Source organism: Clinocottus analis, unplaced genomic scaffold, assembly GCF_023055335.1.
Source record: "Clinocottus analis isolate CAN_PGR_092001 unplaced genomic scaffold, fCliAna1.0.p SCAF_14, whole genome shotgun sequence".
NCBI lineage: Eukaryota > Metazoa > Chordata > Actinopteri > Perciformes > Cottidae > Clinocottus > Clinocottus analis.
In genome coordinates this window covers 3,318,196-3,337,191 of record NW_027175865.1, presented here as the reverse complement: position 1 = coordinate 3,337,191, position 18,996 = coordinate 3,318,196, and the positions used below count along the sequence as shown (strand labels likewise).

General features: G+C 43.5%; 1 protein-coding gene across 11 annotated transcripts in view; it reads left to right on the top strand.

The window, feature by feature from the left end:
- Window positions 1–18,996, top strand: part of LOC137784450 (MAP7 domain-containing protein 1-like) — a 34,438-nt gene that overhangs the window by 4,376 nt on the left and 11,066 nt on the right. For 6 of the 11 annotated variants that reach the window (XM_068575101.1, XM_068575100.1, XM_068575108.1 and 3 more), the window contains exons 2-7: window positions 9,712–9,927; window positions 11,891–11,959; window positions 12,186–12,206; window positions 14,341–14,504; window positions 15,547–15,655; window positions 16,385–16,489. In XM_068575101.1, the coding sequence (XP_068431202.1) occupies window positions 9,712–9,927; window positions 11,891–11,959; window positions 12,186–12,206; window positions 14,341–14,504; window positions 15,547–15,655; window positions 16,385–16,489 (684 nt within the window). The remainder of the gene's footprint in view (window positions 1–9,711; window positions 9,928–11,890; window positions 11,960–12,185; window positions 12,207–14,340; window positions 14,505–15,546; window positions 15,656–16,384; window positions 16,490–18,996) is intronic. The other 5 variants (XM_068575104.1, XM_068575107.1, XM_068575110.1 and 2 more) reach the window with 3 other exon arrangements.

Sequence of the window (18,996 nt, the reverse complement as noted above, 5' to 3'; positions counted from 1 at the left end):
CACAGGACCGCTAGACACTGTTGTGGGGAGACAGAGATGTCACATTGGATACTGGGGAAATTGTGATGGACATTTTTGATCAATTTTCTGCAATAGTAAAGCCAAAATCTGCAGAAAAACTGAAACTTACAGCGAGTTGCACGACCTGGTGCTGCAGCCACGGTTCAGTCAGAAGCTTCTGCTCTTACGCTTTACGAGCAACTCTGCTCTTGAATGTAGAATTCAAGATGACGATTCTCTTTGATGTATTACACAGAATACTACAGTACTGCTTGTGTCCTCAGGGCCTTTCCAGCTGACCCGGAGGCCATCTCCTCACTCCCTCCCTCCCTCCCTCCCTCCCTCCCTCCTTTCCTCCATTTTTGGAAAAATTCTGCAGCACACTCAGATTTGACTTCCCTTGGCGTTGGCTGTTCCAATTCAAGTGTAATTGATTAATATTAATGCAGCATTATTCATCTCATCGGTGATAAGCAGGAGCTTGTTTTTGCTGCGCTTGCTGCAAAGGAGACCTTATAGGCTGACTCTTCTTTCCTCGAAGGAGACGATACATGAATATGTTTATTCTTTTAGGAAACAACCCCCTGTAATAGCAAGATTTTTGTAACAGCAATGCGTCTGCATCCGTTTGGTTCCTGTCCTGTTACCCAGCATGCCTTGCAGTATGCACTGGATGTTTTTGTTGATGTGCTACTCAAACCTCAGGGGAATCACCAACAGATGTACCCCCCCTCCAGTTCTTGCTTTGAAGTGTATGTGTGCTTAAGTGTGTGTGTGTGTGTGTGGAGAAAACAGGCCGTCTTTGCCCACTTATGCTCACACACACACACACACACACACACACACACACACACACACAAACACACATGTGTCACTAACCACCTCACAGTCACAGGACCCACAGGCTCTAATATTAGAGCGCAGATAATGGCTGATGAATGCTGCTAACACTCTGTTTGACTGCAACAGGACAACAAACCTTATATTAATAAAATACAAATAAACAACATGTCTGTATGATCCGCCATCTTGACTTGAGACAGACATCTTACAATGGTGCCTGGTACCCAAACGCGCCGCAACGAGAAAACCTTTCGGTTGTGTAAGAGTGCGTCATCATGTGGCTGACAGGCGTCTTCTCTCTTTCTCTTTCCTTTCAATCCGCCTCCATGTGTTTTTTTTTCTGCTCCTCGAAGAAGCTCGTCTCCAGGAAGGAGGACGAGCAGGCTGCCGCAAGACGCCGGCATATTTTGGCCGCAGCTGGTCCGGTTTTCCTCAATTCTGGTGGACTATCACAAACCCTCTTGGTTGCCAGATTTTCTTTTGGGGCATCATTATGGACCTCCAGTATATTGATCATTCTCGCCCACATATATTGAACATCTGATGTTTTCGATCAAAAACACTTAGCTGATGCTGCAGCAGCCTCTTGTAGCTGAAACCACAAGGTTGCAAGTCCGATCCCTGGTCTCCCCATTGAAGTGTCCTTGAGCAAGACACTGGGGATTATTAATAAATGATACTTTCTTCTTCTTCTTTCCGTTGAATTTTGTGAAAGGAGGTATTGAACGTTTGTTCTCATGGCGTTGAGGAAATTAAAGGAGTTTAATATTTTACGATCGTGTCTGCTTGTCAGTATTTGAGGCTAAAGGTGCTTTCAGAAAACACTTCAACTTTTTTATTGAATAGCAATAAATGATAACATTCAAAAGAAATGCATACTTGGGAAATATATTTACAGGAGTATATTATTCATACAGTTCAAATGTCCACAAAAATGAAAAGAACCATTGTGTGCATGTTGTAATAGTTTGATTTACCTCATTTTCTACACATATTTTACACTTACAGAAACAAAAAAAATGGAATTAATTGAATTAATGGGATATGTACTTTAAGGATTCTCAGCCTCTCATTCTACCATCCCCCTATTCGTCATTATCGCTAAGTATAGTATTTTACTAAATAACACCCTTTGCCTAAGAAACTTTACCCAGGGAAACTACAAAGGCTCAACTGAAATGGACATAGCGCATGATATAAACTTTGTTTGTTGACCCGGTGTGATGCAGCACTGAAACCAGACCTCAGCTGAGATTAGATTTAGTTCGTCATTACAGCTCACCACGCTGCAACATTAGTCAGCCAGATAAAGTTATGGCCTACATATGGATCCAAAACAAGTGGCTGAGTGTGGTGGGGCAGCCGTGGTCTAGATACACTTGAGTCTGATGTTTCTACCACAAAAAATCACAACCAAGACTTAGTTTTGATGTAATATTGACATACTTTCCTCTATTTCATCTGTCTGTTTGTTACTGTCTGTCTGTTTGTTACCCTATGACCTCTAGGTCATAGGGTAATGTGTAAATGACTGAGTCTGTAGCTGCTGTATTGTTCAGACTTCCTTCCGTGTGCCTAACCCTGTGCTTATTTACATCACGTCTTGCTCATTGTTGCTATGTGCTCGAGAAGATGACCTAATGATGTGGTCATGGCCGTACAAGTGGAACTTACTAGATTACAGCTTTCAGTCATAGCGAGCCGCGCCTGAGTTATTTCCTCAGAGTCTTGAAGAAACACTTTGCTCAGCACGCCGCCATTGTAAATGGTTTTGACATCTTTCCGTTTCTCATTGCATCACCTGTGACTTTATGTTTTAATATCAACCCTGAGCTAGTGAATAGAGAGGAGGAAGAGGTGAATAATAGATTTTCCATCTATGATTCATCTCGGGCTCTGTTGTGCGTCGTTGTGACTGGGTAACCCACTTCTTTGTGGTTAAAAGCATCTGGAGATCCCTTGTGTTCGCTGTGGAGTAACATCCTGTCTCCTGCCCGCCATTCTGAATGAATCAATTTTAGCTCTCATGTTCAGACCAATACAGGCTCTGTTGTACTTTTTATAGTTCTAATTAACTTTTAATAGCTTGTCCTGTTTTTGCACCGTATTCAGAGACGGGGGAAGGGTTGAGGTATTCAAACTCTACTCATTATCTTTTTCTGATGACACATTTTCTGTCAAGTCTTATTTCTTAACACATTTCATGGCCGTCTGCTGTCGGACGAACACACATCCTTGCATACCAACGACTGCTACCAGAGTTAGCCAGTTAGCTCCTGTGAGCTAGGTTACTCTGAAACCAAACAAATCAACTGTAAAACACGGTACACAGACACAGTACCTAAACTGTAGCTTTTAAGCCTTATCTAAACAAGTCTGCTCATGCTGATGTATTTCTATGTGTCAAAGTAAGCTGCAATAGTTAGCACGTCCACCTAACAGGCTTACCACATCATACACAGGGTTTTACAGGGTTCTCCATCTTAAACAAGCCGAATGGAAACGTTAAAACCTCAGCGAGGTTTTCAACCAACTCGCTGAGTGTCAGACTGAGCATTAGCTTATGCTAGCTAGCATATGGTGGGTGGCTATCATAAGGTAAGTCCTCGTTCGTTGGGTAGAAATGAGGAGCCTTATTTTGTCTACATTTGAAGAGCCATAGATTTTAACAAAAGAAGAGGAAACTTGACAGGCGTAGCCCAGTAGCGGGACTCAGCTATGTCCTCTTCTAACCAGACTCCAAAGAGAAAACACAGCTTTTTGCCTTACAGCTGACACACAGGCGTCTGTCATTATAACCTAGCCGTAAAAATGAAGGTTTCTCTTCTATCATCAGCACAGAGAAGCCACATTTCTTCCTCTGGGACAGTGATTAGTAGCTGTGCATGTAGTTGCTGCGACATGGAGCTCGTTGCAGACACAGCTGTTGGTTCTGGTGACCTCTCACAGCGAAACGGCAGAATCGGAGGGCTTCAAAGGTTCACGCGCCATTTGTTTCGTGAGTCCTGAAGTTTTCCTGCCCCCTCGGAGGAAATTGTGTGGTTGACATTTTGTTTTGGTGCTTTTTTTAAATCACACATGCCTGAGTTTTGACTCAGTGGCCTTTTGGCTTACTCAGTGCTTCTTGCTTGTTATGAGATGCAACTGGAGGCTTTTCAGTTCAGTACAATGGACAATAAATACATTTGTTCCAGCTTTAAATGTGTAAGACCCGAGTATGTACTCCGTAATTCAATTTGTGTGAACCTTTCACACACACTCAGTTCTTATAGCTCTCCAGACATCTAAACTGGAGGTGTGTGTTTTTTTGGCTGTTGTTGCTCTAAGCACCATCAATGTCCCAGGAATGTTCTTCCTCTGCTTTTCCCTGGGGCGTGGATGCTTGTTGCCCAAGCGCGTTTCCGTTTTATTTTGTATGTATATCCACAGAGGAAGAGGCTGTGGAGGCGTTCATCAAGGCCACACGTGCACTTTGACGATGTGTAAGCGGTCAGATACGTACTGCAGAAGGTTATGAAATGAGAATTTATGTCTCAAAATGACTGTTTTTGGTTGGATTACAAATTCCTGGAGTCCCTCAATCTGAGTTTGTGCATTTTGTGGAAGCGAGATCAATCGGATATTGTCCTGTTTTGACTACACATACACGATTTAATCTCTTCATTTTTTTTGGAGGAGGATTTTAATCCGTTGAGTCTTTGGCACATTCGGACCATGCAGACAGACACGTTCAAAAAAAGACACACATTTGCTTTATAAAACATGTGCAAGGGGAATGTGGATGCCAGGGATTCCTGAGGTGGGCCTGACCCAGATCCAACATGTCCTGCTCATCATAAAGACACACACACACACACACACAAACACATGTGTGTTCACATACTGGCTCTCATGCACATAACTCCAAACAATAGAGTCTGACCTGCTTCACACAACATGGGGTTCAGCTCCCCTCCACCTCTAAAAATGACTGATTAAAGAGATGCTTCACTTCAAATATGTTTCATATTTACTATAATAATATAGTATAGTATATTAACTAAACCAATGCAGTCTATGGCTACCGTCAATGTTATAAATATTTTGACAAAATCATCGAAACACATTGGAGCTTTCAGAAAGATCCCATCTTTTCCGATGGTAATAACTATTTACGTTTTGATGTTAACAGCACAAGTCAAATCATGGTTTAAAATCACACAGCACATAAAATTAACGATGGCTCTCAATTGAATTTTAGCTGCTTTGGTTTCGAGGTCATAGACAAACCACGACTTGCTGTTTACTGTGGCAGTTTAATACAACAGAGCCATTGTTAATGTTATCTGTATTGTTTTTTGGAGACGTTGCATTTAGTGGAAAGTAGACAGTAGGGAGTTGAAAGGAAATGAGTGGGGGAAGGGAGGAGGGAAAGGTCCCCAATCGGGATCGAACCAGGGACACCGATAGTAGCTATATGATATTAAAGGTGCATTTCTTTCCATTTTGGATGAGCTGTTGTCTCTAAACTGTGTGTGAACGCATACAAAATATGAATTTCCCCCAAGGTTTATTTTAGTGAGAATGTGTATGCTGTGGCTGTGAAAGACAAACTGAATGCAGAGAGAAAATGAGAGAATGTGTCCTACTAATCCACTTATATGTCCCGTCTTTATCTCCATCTTGCTCTTTGTGATGGATACCCCTCTTACGAAACGTGTTTAATCTGCTTGCACACAGCATCTCCTCTGGGTGTTAAATTAAAGTGAAGATCGATTGGGAATGTAGCATAACTCACATTTTTGGTTACATTTCATAGTTTCACATTTCATTCTGTGAGTGCCACGACAATGCACACACAACCCACAGCTGTCACACCTGCTGTCACACCTGCTGGCTCTTTCATCAAAAAGGAATTCTGGGAAATGTAGTGCTCTAGGACTAAAATGACAAGCGTCCACACTCGCTGGTAAATATCAGTCAAGTTTGGCAGGTAACCAACTCTCATTTGGACGTCTGCCTCTGTTTTACTCTGTTATTGGTTACAACAGTTTTTTTTTTTAATAATGCCAGATGGAGTAGGATTGTACCAGCCAATGTGGCCCGCACACAAACACAAATTAAGTTTTCCTGCCCTCCCTGAGCGGTAAGTCTGGTGCACCACATGCTGCAGTTTGTGGTCACTGTGCCGTCCCAAGGTGCCTCGACAGAAGCCAGCCCCTTTTATGGCCGACATTCCCAGTATGGCGCTTATGGCTATTTATAAACCCAGAGTCTGTCACTGTGGCACAGAAACCTGAGATGGCTGTGGAGGGCCGAGGGAGGGATAGAAGGATGGAGAGAGGGAGGGAGGGAGGGAGGGACGGAGGGGGAGTGACGGGTCGACATCATGCTGAATTTGTGTTTCTGTGTTAAACGGAGCTTGTCAAATGGATGGCTGATCATGTGCGATAAAACATGTATTTCTGTTGCGGGGCCACCACTGCAGCCATGTGAATTATTATTATGGATGCACGCTCATATTGAGGCATTATCCAATGTTATGATTTTATGAATAAGCAGTTGCTATTATATTGGAGGCAGGTGTGACTTTTTTCGCTGTTTAATTTCCCCTCGAATGACCGGGGGTCTTCTTAGAAAACTGCCAACAAGCATGGAAAAAGTTAATATCCATATATTGTGTTACTATTATTATTATTATTCTTGGTCTTTTTTTCTATTTGAGGATAATTATTTTCTAACTTTTGGAAGTTACCACAATGCTCTGGGGGGATGTAAACAGGAAGTAAGATGTTGTCATTGTTTTAGAAAGCTAAAAGCATTATTTTTAGCTTTTAATGCTTTTTTTCTAGCCTGTAATTAGTTAGAAAGTCACTAAATGTATGTTTAATTATCTATTGGCTCTTCCTGTTTGCATTATACTCATTGATGTACACACACAACTACCACTGGATGTCTTTGATACTGAAGATAACTTGTTTTTAGCACCTGCTCATTTCATTGGAACCAATATCTAAAAGAAACGAGAAATGATCTCTGATCTATCAATAAAAAAAGGATTAACATGTTTGTTGTGAACAATAAGCATCAACAGCAACTTTAAAACAGCTGCAGTAAGTTGGTGTCATCTTTCTTTTAATGCTGTTCACGAATGTTTCTCCTCTGCTTAAAGTCAAACTATGCAGCTTTTGCTGAACACTGTGGCCACAAATGGCACTCGCTAAACGCTAATATTTACACATAGTGTTCCTCAGACAGTTGCACAAGTAGAGAGTCATAGAGAAAGACTGACGGGGTCAGTGAACTGACTCAGTAATGTGTGTTACTCAGCGGTGTGTCCGTCTAAAGATGTCTGACATTACCTCGCCACCATTAACTGTGTTGTATGCTCGGGAGTTTATCCTGGAGTCTTGCTCTGACATAGCTCCTGTCATCGCTCCTCTCTTTCAGTCAGTGCTGTTTAGATGCAAGAAAAACCCACAACAGCCACACCCGTGCTGTACTTATGGTAATACCTATAGTTAGAGTACGCTCTGCAGCCTAAACTAGAGTCGTATGACAGATCTTGTGGGGTTTGTTTGTGCACGTCAACACAGTGGGACCTGGTTTACACGCATGTTTAATCACGAGAGGCATTCGGCGATAATCTACAAGAATCTAGACAATAATACAGTTTAATACCTGTGTTTTTATTTGGCAATCACATTGGCAAACCTTTTCATCTTCTTTTGTTTAGTTCATACACAATTCATGAACAAAAACAGGAAATAAAACCATCAATAAAAATGACACAAAAACCAACATTTAGTACATCTAAAACTAATTCTGAAGAAAAAAAACAGTTCACTAATTTACAATTTTTGATTGACTTACAGCAGCTCAACTCTCTGATTCTGCACATCTGACTCCATGTGGATGCGTTTCTGTTGCGGCGGCAGTACAATAAGTTGTACTCCATAAGTCTCCATAAATTGGACTCGTCTCGTCGGTCTGTTAAATCCTTTTTTTACCAGGAATATTTGAAATTCTCAGAATTCAAGCGACGGTCTCTTAAAGCCGTATAAGGCCGGTAAACTGTTCAAACTGCCATAAGTCAGCCGCGGCTTGGTGAAAAAGTAATCCTGTCAAGTGAGGAGGAGCACTGCGATCCTCTTTTTTTTTTTTGTCAAATCCTATTTTTCCAGGTAGAAGCAGTGCCATCCTGCATCTCTATTTCCTTCTTTCTTTTACTCTCTTCTCTAAACCCACATGGGGGCTCTATTTCACGTCCCATCATTCCTCTATTAGTATTCCATAACGCGGCCTGTGCGTTTAAGCCCTGTGCTTGAAGTACAGTGGGGGTAGCTGGAGAGGAGCCCAGTGTTAATCTGTGATTTATGTGGTTCGGTGAATGTTTGGACCATCTGCCCGTCTCTGGCTGACTGGAGAGGAGAGCTGGCCTGCAGCCTGCAGCCTCTCACCTTCCTACCTCTGAGCCCTCGTCTCATTATCATCCCCTAGCGCTTAGCCTCGCTGTCACTGTCTTTACCTCTCCTGTTTTTGTGTCTTTTCAAATCCTGCGCTTTCTTCTTCCTCCTTCGTCGTTATAAAACATCCCGCCACACCATTCCCCCCCTCCTCCCTCTCCCGCTCTCATTGTCCTCCAGCTCTCCTTTCTCTTCGACTCCCTTCTCGCTCTCCATGTGTCCTTTTTGAAGGGCACAAATTGTCCCTTCTTCTTCTTCTTCTTCTTCGTCTTTCTGCCCCAACCCCCTTCATCCTCTTCATTTCCTTCCTCCATGCGTCATAGCGGCTCTGCTCAGAAGAAAGAAGCAGCAGCCGAACTCAGTGACAGTCGCCGGGAAGGAGTGTGAAAACAAAAGTCGCAGCCGGGATTAAAACAGGATGTGTTTTGTGTTTTTTGCTGCTTTGTCGCCCTCCGTGAGGCCCGGAGGCCTCCGCGTTGCATAAAACATGATATTGAACGGGGAGCTGCAAGTTCATTATTGATTAATCTGCAGGTCAAAGCGCAACTTTACAAGTCAAAGTCAATTTTCAAGTCATGCAGAGTGCCACATAGCCATTTTTTTTTTTACCATTCTTTTAAAAAAAAAGTTCTCTAACCTCTGAAAAATATCCATTAACATGTAAGTCAACTTAAAATTGCTTTTTGTGTCCGACCAACCGTCCAAAACTAATTTCAATCAGAGAAAAGCAACACATTTTTTTGTGAGAAGCCTAAACCATCTTTTTTACTTAAAGAAAATGACTTTAATAAAACTTTTATTATTCGGTGATTCAACTTTTTGTGATTCATTTTCTGCTTTTCGCCCCAGAGTGAAGTGGTGGGATTTATATTCCGTTTAGGCGGCTTTGTGGGGATAATTAAAGCAATTATCTTTAATTATCCCCATGATACTCACTATGGGAGCATTCTTCGTTTGGGAATTGAAAAAGACCCGCACAACAACCTCCAGTGTTTTCTTCCGCCCCTACAGGAAAAATCTATGTGTATCTTCGTCTTTTTTTTTGTAATCCCACGCTGGTGTCTCCCCTAAACGCGCGTTTAACGCTGCTGACACGAGGCCTTTTCTCTGCGGGACTAAAAACCTTCCTCCATCGACTGATGTACGTGAATTGCGTGTGAAAGAGGTGTTAATGATTTCTAATGAGCCGACAGTTAATTAAGTTGCAACGGGATTTCAAGGTTCGGGGTGATGGCGTGAAAGACAATTGGAAACGCCCCCTCAGGGGACCGTCCACTGATGATGCTAAGAGGCGTCAGACATCGCACATGAAGCATCAGCGACAGCGCAACGGAAAACCACGTGTACGTAGATTATCATTGTGTTGTGACGTTACGACGCATCGGGTAACAAAATGTGTCTTTTTCCTCCCCCGTTCCTGCAGCTCTTCCTCTGCAGACGGCGCCGCAGTCCATCCAGAATGGGGACAAGGCTTTGGGAAAGGACACTCCGACCTCCGACGACTCCGCCGTCACAGACCTCTCCCCCAAAACAGACTCCAGCCCCATGGCGGAGACCCCCACCAAGACAGACGCCTCCTCCAAGACGGACGTGGGGCCCTCCACCCCGGGCAACACCTGCAGCCCTCAGCCCAAGAAAGGTTGTTGTTCAACGTCTCAATCATAGCGTCCAACTTTATAATCGGCACACTTGTCAGATTTGGGCAGTGAAGCATCAGCCTCCGCTCTCCCAGAGTTCCTGGTCAGGTCTCTGTGTACAGACTTTGTGGATTTATTCAATCTGCTGTCGACAATGTCGTTCTAAGATGGAGCATTGAGCTCCACAGGAGAGCCCACACACTTTTGTGGCCAAATGATGAACGTTTCCAGAAAAGGGAAGGGGACGAAATTGTGGCTTTTGTCTGCTTGTATGCTAATATGTTATGGAGATGTTTTAAAAACGATAAGTTATCGGAAATGACACACGAGACTGGGCTGCTGTGTCGTACAGAACCGCCACTTGTGTGCTTCACTTGCAGGCATCGGGCAGATAGCCGGGATCAGATAGGATGCTGCTATAAAAAGCTAATTAAAGGCTGCAGCAGAGAGACGATGGCGCTCATTCAAATGACACAACGCAAGGTCATCGCCGCTGCTGTTGTGACGGAAAATAAACAATAGCGACGGTTACAACTGTTGGGACACTGGAAGCAGGCGGAAAAAAAAGAAATCCAAAAATCCATCACATGTAAAACCTAAAAGCATTCACAGTTTTTCCACCTTGCTGAACGACCAATCAGCATTTGCTACGGGGGAGACAGGAAGTGAGACCTCCACGTTGGCGAGATTCATTTTTCCCCTGCACTTCACAGTGCGCTGCGTATCAGTCGGATTGAAGTGTGCAGCCGGGTATAAGAAGCAAACTCTGTGAAAAAGGCGGGGAGGAAATTCAGGCTGCCATGGAGACGGTGCAGGGCCCCCCTGCGATTGGTCGAGGATGCGCCGCATACACATTACATAGCAGCCACAATAAGGAGACGGAGCACCACAGGGGTTCCTGGTTTCATCCATCGGTGTGGCTTTTTCACAGGCCGCCTCGGGGGCGGGGAGAGACGCGCGACATCCCGGCGTTCCTCCGCTGCGTCTTTTTGAAAGCGCATCAGGACGCCGCGCCGATTATCGCTGCAGATGAGACGCTGTTCACGAGAGTTATCACGCCGCCAGTGTGCGAGGAGAAGGGGACAGAGAACCCGAATCGGTGTGAAATCCATTCATCCAAGTCTTCTTATTTTTTTTATTCCATTTTTTGATACACGCTGTCTCTCTCTCAGAGAGCTTTTCCATCACCCCGATGCAATCAAATCTGGTTGTTGGTGCTCACAGCTTTGAAAAAATGTGATAAAATCTGCAGCAACACGGAAAAACAGTGTCCTTGTTACTCGGGATAATCCACACAACATGCTGTCAGCTGTGTACAACAGCACCATTCCTCCGTTCCACTGAACACGGTTTGCAGGATTGTGGATTAATGACAATAACATTGACATGATTTCCTGAAATGACGCATTTCTGTTTGAAGTTTAATTCATTTCTAATACTGTGACTACCACAGATCTTTAGGCCCATGCAGGCGTTCTTCCTCCCGAGCTCTTTGTAATATACATGTCGTGTTTTCGGGGTCTCCTCTCAGTCGAAGTCGTTACTGGAAAAGCCCTCGAGTGCGTCCCGACCAGACGCTCGAGCCGCGTCAACCGGCTGGCTTTGATGCAAATGAACAGAGTTTCTACTCCGAGCTCCTTCAGGATGTCTGAAGCGGTTCTCCTCGGCGTCTTTGTCTTTGTGAAACCAGCTCAGCTTCCAGACCCATTTAGTGTGACGGCCATTAGAAAGAACGCTTCTGCTTTCGCTTCATTTTTCAGACCCGAGTTAGATACCGGACCGGCATGATTACATGATCGCTGTCGGGACGTTAAGAAGATACCAACGAATATGACAAAACACTTCTTTGAAGATTCCCAACCTCTAGCTTTAACTGCTGCACGTGTGAATAAGCAACAGAACTTGCTCAGCCGGTTTAAGATGAAATATTCAACTCAAAGCTTTGTGTTTTCTTTCCCTCTGCAGATTCGATGAGCTCAGAGCAACGACAGAAACTTGCCAAGGAGCGGCGGGAGGAAAGAGCCAAATACATCGGTGAGAAACGATAAAAAACATCAAGTACTTTGAGCTTTTTTCAAATAAACTTTTTCAAAATACTCCTCAAAACAAACTCTGCTGGTGATGCATGAAGCTGGGCGTTAACCAACGAGATGCATGCACATCTTCTATTCTTAACGCAGTGTTCACGTTCCTCTTTCCTCTGTCTCTGTGACTGACGGTTGTTGTCGTCTCTCACTGTTTCTCCTCGCATGGCTTTCAGAACAGCAAACTCAGCTGCAAGGTAAGGAAGGGGCTTCACTGGAAACCCTCGCCGTCATGCCATTTGGGAAAGAAATCCCCTTTGTGATGGGCTTCAAAGTCCCGCCCTTTCTTCTTCTCCTCCATCAATCGCTTGTGCTTTTTATTTGGGTTTTTTTCCGTCGTCGCTCGGTGGAAAGTTTTGAACGTTTTATGTGTTGTTTAAATCATACTTTGGATTTTTGCATGTGCCACCACCACACCTTTAGTCATGGTCGTGCTTTGTGGCTGCAGAATGAAACTTTTCTCTTGTGAAAATATAGCTCTCGCCCCAAAAAAAACAACCTTTTAGAGTTGAAATCTACTCTTCAAAGAGGGTTTTTCCGCCTGTGGATGAAGGCAGCCAATCACAGCAGGGCTCGGTGGGCGTTTCCCTGCAGAGACGTCCCTCTGAGCCCGGGGGCCTGAAAAATGAGCAGTCATTACCACAAACGGAGACCGGGCCTCTCAGACAGATTAGATTTAATTGCTACTTTCATTAGCATCAATAATGGGGTCATGCCGCAGCGCAGTTCTGCTGTTATCAATATTATCTAAGGTCCACTACGCTTCAGTTGCTCTGAGATAAGTTTCCTGCAGTCTGTTTTTTTTTTTTTTTGCTGTAATTATACAACTTCACGGCTTTTTTTTCATGCTGAGCATGCAATTTGTTCAGAAACGTATGCACATAATGGCATCTGGGTCACGAAACACAGTGTTTACTCTACGTTTCCGACAAATCCAGCTCTTCACATATTGTGAAGAACTCACGCTCGCATTAAACCGACATATTTTTCAATCCTGCTGCACAAAGCGCAGACTTTTTTTTCCCCAGGAATTAGATTTACGGAGGAGTAAAGGAGGCTTTCTCATTGTGCTTGAGGCTCAGACTTGTGTGCCTCATTAGTGAAGATGAGCTGCGCAATTCTGAACTCAATACAAAAAATGTCTTTGCCGCACAACGCTGCTACATCCTCGCGGAGCTTAATCCACTAAAAAAGTATTTCTAATGCCGTCTAACTCGCAGCAACACGAGATAACACTGAAACCGTGCCATGACTTTGTGTTGGATGCAGCATGTAACCCGCCCTCATCATCATCATCCATTGTGTTAACTCTTGCTAAACAATAAAAAAGGTAAACAGGGTTATATGCAAGTGAGTGAAAGGACAGATATGAATCTCAGCTGTATGAGAGAGACAGCGGCTGTCCGGCACACAGAAGGTTTCATTCACGAGGATTGATTGCTGTTTTAATTGTTTCCCCGCGCGAAATGAGCCACAGCAGCGAATGTGCAAAGAGAAACAGGCGTCTGCTGGAGGCCGCTGTAAAACACAGCGGGGCACCGCTGCTTATTTACTGTTATCAGGATTAAAGTGGCGTCAACACAGTGTCTTCCATCTGCTTCACTCGATGTGTTTGAGTATCAGGAGTTTAAGTAATTCACACTGTGAGATTTGAAGAATCCACTTCGGGAGGAGTGCCTGGAAAATCTCAGTTAAAAGATGACGATATTTTACATAAATTCGTTTATAGCATCTTTTCTTTGTCTCCTTAAATACTGTGTGGCTCGAGTGATGAAGACATATTTAAAAAACTATGAAATGGAGCCAACCTTTATGAGAATAATTCCCATGATTGTAGTGCTTCACTGACACTTCATTAATGGCTAATTAACCAGATGGATTGGCACAATATTTGGCACAGACATTCGTGGTTCCCAGAGGATGAATCCTAATGACTCTATTAAATGGATGGATGCCATAACATTTGTTTCAGATATTCATGGACTTCAGAGAATATTTTTTCTGTGATTTAAGTACTTCCCTGATTATCAAGTAAAATAGCGTAACATTTTCCAGATATATTGGCCAGACATTCATAGTCCCCAGAGGATGAACCATTAAGTCTAAGGTGTTACCCTAAATTTACTTCCAGCACCACCCTGAGATTTGTGGGTTTTGAGTTCCTTAAACAGTGTTTAAGGAAAGTGCCATATATAATAGGTTTATTATTATAAGGATGATTGCATCATCATTGAAAGAAAATAAATAAAGCCGGGCTTTTCGTACAAAACATTCTCCAGATAACCACAGAATGTAAAAGATCTCTGACGAATGTCTTTGGTGACCCTGCAGCGGCGAAGAAGACGCAGTGGCTGGAGAAGGAGGAGAAGGCCCGACGCCTGAGGGAGAGCCAGCTGGAGGATCGCAGGAGGAAGCTGGAGGGTCAGAGGCTGAAGACTGAGAAACGCCGAGCTCTGCTGGAGGAAAAACAGAGGCAGAAACTAGAAAAGAACAAGGTGAGAAAGTACAACCAATTAGGACGAAGTTGCTCAGTCAAAACCATCCAAATTCATTATGGTTTAACCCAGTGATGCAATTCCAAAGCTTGCTTTTAGTTATTATCACTGAGCTAATATGGTTGTAGCGGACAGATTGGTTTTATAGCCCGGGACAGAAGTGTGTCCGGCTCTCCAAAATAGTTTGTTAATTGAAGTCAGGGTGGAAAAGTCGACACTGGCGAGTGTTTATGCAACCCTAATGCCTATACAGTCTTTGACCACTGGAAGATTGCCTGTGTTAACAGGGATTTGATCACATCTTGAATGTCAGTTGTGATGCCAAGTGTTGGCTGAGTACAGAACATTTGTGCTCATAAATCCAGACATTTCATTGGCTGTAATTCGAATGGACAGTTATTGATCAAAACTGTGATCCCTTATCTTTTTTTTACTTCTGCTTTACCTCTGAAAATGAAACGGTGTCACAAGTTGCTCAAACCTACCAAACACTTAGTCTCCCTTCTAACTGCAGATTGATCAATTTCAGTCATTGTTTAAGGAATAAGTTGCTTTTTTTTTGTCAAAAGTCAAATGAAAAGATCATAACCACTCTTAAGTTTGAAGCTACAGGCAGCCATTAGCCTAGCTTAGCATGAAGACTAAAAAGAGGCAGCAGCAGTTTAGTCTGATGTTGTTAAAAAAGAGCCAGGCAAGCTCTTTCTTCTGCTTCTGGTGTTTATGCTAAACTAAGCTAATCAGCTCTTCTTATATGACCAGATGGAGGCCGCATAAAACCACAGCATGTTGATTTTACGCAGATTAAACAAACAATAGACAACATTTTAAATAGCAGGCTAAAGTTGCTTGTAGGTGAACTTTGATACCTTATAGAGTTAGCTGTTTCCCCATGTTTCTAGGCTTTTTGCTAAGCTACGCTAAGCAGCTCTTAGCTGTAGCTTCACATTCACAGTGCTCGCACACAAGAAAGCCAATCAGCTTAATCTCCAAAATGTCGAAACTAACGTATGAGGGTGTGTTTGTGACTGCGTGGTCCCACCAGGAGAGGTACGAGTCAGCGATCAAGAGGTCGACGAAGAAGACGTGGGCCGAGATCCGCCAGCAGCGGTGGTCCTGGGCGGGCGGACTCAACCAGACCTCCCGCAGAGAAAGTGAGTTTCAAATGACCCACAATGCCGCGGAGACAAAGAATATATCACATCTTCGCTGTAACTCAAACCTTCGCATTGAGCAACGCCGCACAGACCGTGACTCACTGGTCCAACTGATGCAATTCAAGGAAATAACTTCTGAAGGGTCGTGAAGGCGGGGTACCGGAGGCGGACGGCCTCATTCAGTAACTTAAACCTTTCTGATTCTTCACTGGAAGGTCTCTGTCTCAAGGCAGCCGTCGCGAACGTGTTTCATTAGAGCGGCAGTGTGAACCGAGGAAGCCGTGAAAACGTACTCACTCCCCTTTTTCCGACCGTGGAAACACGTGACGGGCGGCCTCTTTTTGGACCCGTGACACTGAGGTCAAGACAAGTTTCTCTCCTTCAGAGTGCGAAAGAGTCTGAATGTGTGTGTGTGTGTGAACGTGTGTGTGGTACTTGATGCTGGTTTCCCGCAGCAGATAGAAAGCGTTAATGCGATTTCTAACTTTACCACTCCCTTCCCGCGCTTTTCCTCAAAGTTCCTCCCCTATTCCCCCGCCTCCCTCCTCCCAAGTCTGAGTCCAGATTAATCTCCTCCTTTAATGTTAACGAGAACCTCAGAGGATGGCGAGTCCCTGATCTCCAGACCCCAGGACCGAAGTGGAGATCAGTCCTCAGCCGGGGGGGCCGCCTGCACCTCGGCCGCCTTGTGAACAGTTGTTGTCTGTTGCGTTCTCTCCGGTGCAGGCAGATGCTCGGCCTCCACTGTCAACTTGCCGAGACAGGTGGACCCTGTCATTAACAACAGGCTGTCCAAGTCCTCTGCCACGCTCTGGAACTCCCCCAACAGAAGTAAGGACGACCCGGCGTCAATGTCCACCAGGCCTCTCTCCCTCCCCTCTCCCTTCCTAATCATCCCCCTCTCCACCCCCCCCCCCTTAATCTGTTTTATTTTGGGTTTTTCTTCTGTTACTATTATAACTGTCGTCTCTCTGGTGGCCTGCCTGCCTGCCTGTGCTTGGTGACTTGGTCATTTACCACCTCCTCCCCTTCCTCCTCCCTCCCCCTCCCTTCGCTTGTCACGCTCTCGGTCTCGTATGCATCGTGGATTTTTTTTGGTTTCAGTTGGTGGTTGTCATTGATTTGAGTCTCCCTCTGCATTTTTTTTTGATCAGCCTCCCTTTCACCGCGACATCACCGAGCCATATTCTGTGATGTGTGTGTGTGTGTGTGTGTGTGTTTCTGTTTTTCAAAAGGTTCGTTTTGAGTTCTCATCTCGTCTTCATCGGTTGCCGCCCTCCACTTTACTGTTGGTGGTCTGGTGTGGTGGTGGTACTGGTGGTGGATATTATAGTGTGACTGCTGCAAATGGAAGTGGGGGCAACTAAATGCACATGTGTTGTATGATTATTTTGGTTGTTTTATGTCGATCTTATAGCCTGTTTCCATGGAGATTAAACCTCTCTTGCTTCATCCGTTATTTACAGCGCTGCATTGCTGCCACCAAGACAAAAGCACATTTGCTCAGTTTCTTGTCACAGGAAATGTTCTTTGTAACACACTTCTTTGTGCACATTTATTCATTATTTCTTCATACAAAGTCATTTTGCTTGAACAGGAAACTTGAATCAATCTTTCTGTAATTACACAAAAGCCAACATTTGGCTAAAATGATAATATTTATCATCATAAATAGTGTAAGTTAGCATGTTGCTATAACAAGCAAGTCAAAGTGTGTACAGCCATGCTAACGGATACTTAGACACAGCAGTGCTTTGAGCCAAATGCTAACGTCAGCATGCTAAAAGACTCTTAACTATGCTAACATGCCTATGTTGGGTCTGTATGATGGTCCCCATCTTAGTCTAGTGTGTTAGCATGCTAGCATTAGTCGAGACTAGTATGTAGTTATTGCTGAACAGCAGGGGTCACTAGCAACATAAATACACCATATTGTGATGCGTTTCATTACATATTCATCATTTAATTCATGTAATTTCTTCTTTCAAAAGTTTCATGGTGTTGCTAGTAGATGATCACCAAAGTCTTTAGGATTCATCCTCTGGGGAACGTGAATGTTTGTGCAACATTTCATGACAATCAATACAAAGTGTGTTGAGATACTTCTGGACCATCGCGGTGGACCGACGAACCTACATCCTGCTAAAAGCGCGGCTAAAACCTTCCATATGTTATCTTAACAGTTTCTGTTACGTACTGTATATGTCATATATAAGATAAAGTAATATGTCTGGTAAAACTAGGAGATTTTGATATGTAGAGTACTCAGTAGGTTTTTCATTTTGAACAGGCGAGGGGAACAGAAAGTTGAAAGCAGACATATCTGTCTGCTGCTTCAGCACCAGGGACGTCGCCGTGGATTTATCAATACACGGCACACCGAGAGCCACTTCTGAAACACAATGCGCCTCGTCTTCTGGTGCAATCACGAGCATTGTCTGGAGTGGTCTGTGTAAGCTCCTGATATGTCAGCGCCTCGGTCGAGGACAAAGACTCTAACTATAAACCTTAGTCGGATAAAGGATCCATGAGTCATGTGGACTAGACTAGCCCATTCAACTTAACAAACCTTCTGTCCTTGCAAGCCTACCATACATGTGGAAGCTAATTTCCGCCACACACAAAAAAAAAAATTACGACCAAAAAAAAATAAAATAAAATTAGGACCACAAAAAAAATTAAATAATATTAGGACCACAAAAAAAAAAAATGAGGACAAAATAAATAAATAAATAAATTAGGACCACAAAAAAAATATATATTAGGACCAAAAAAAAAAAAAAAAATGAGGACCACAATTGTCCTAATTTTATTTTATTTTTTTGGTCCGAAAATCCAAATTTTTCATTTAATTTTTTTTTTAATTTCTTTGTTTGTGTGGCGGTAATGGGCTTCTATAGGATCGCGCTGTCAAGTAATGATGAATATTTGAATGAACTTGTGCTGTTAAACTCATTTCATCAGACCCCTGAGTGTCTTCGTCACAGATTCGTCCCGCCTCATATCCTGTGTCATAACCGATCGTATCACCCGCAGTGCAATCAGCAGTTCGGCTTTTTGGAGATTCAGAAAAAAATCGCTAATAACGCGGACATGAAAAGACAATTTGCAGCTGAATCCTATTTAAGTTCATATCGGAGCTTGTGGTTATGGCCTCCGGAGGCGATCTGGAACCAGTACCATTTTATATATATATATATATATATATATATATATATATATATATATATATATATATATATATATGTATGTGTATGTATATATGTATGTGTATGTCGTTCACCAGCAGCAGCTCATCCTCCTCTTGCCGCATTTGAGGAAGAAGTGTGGGGGGGAGG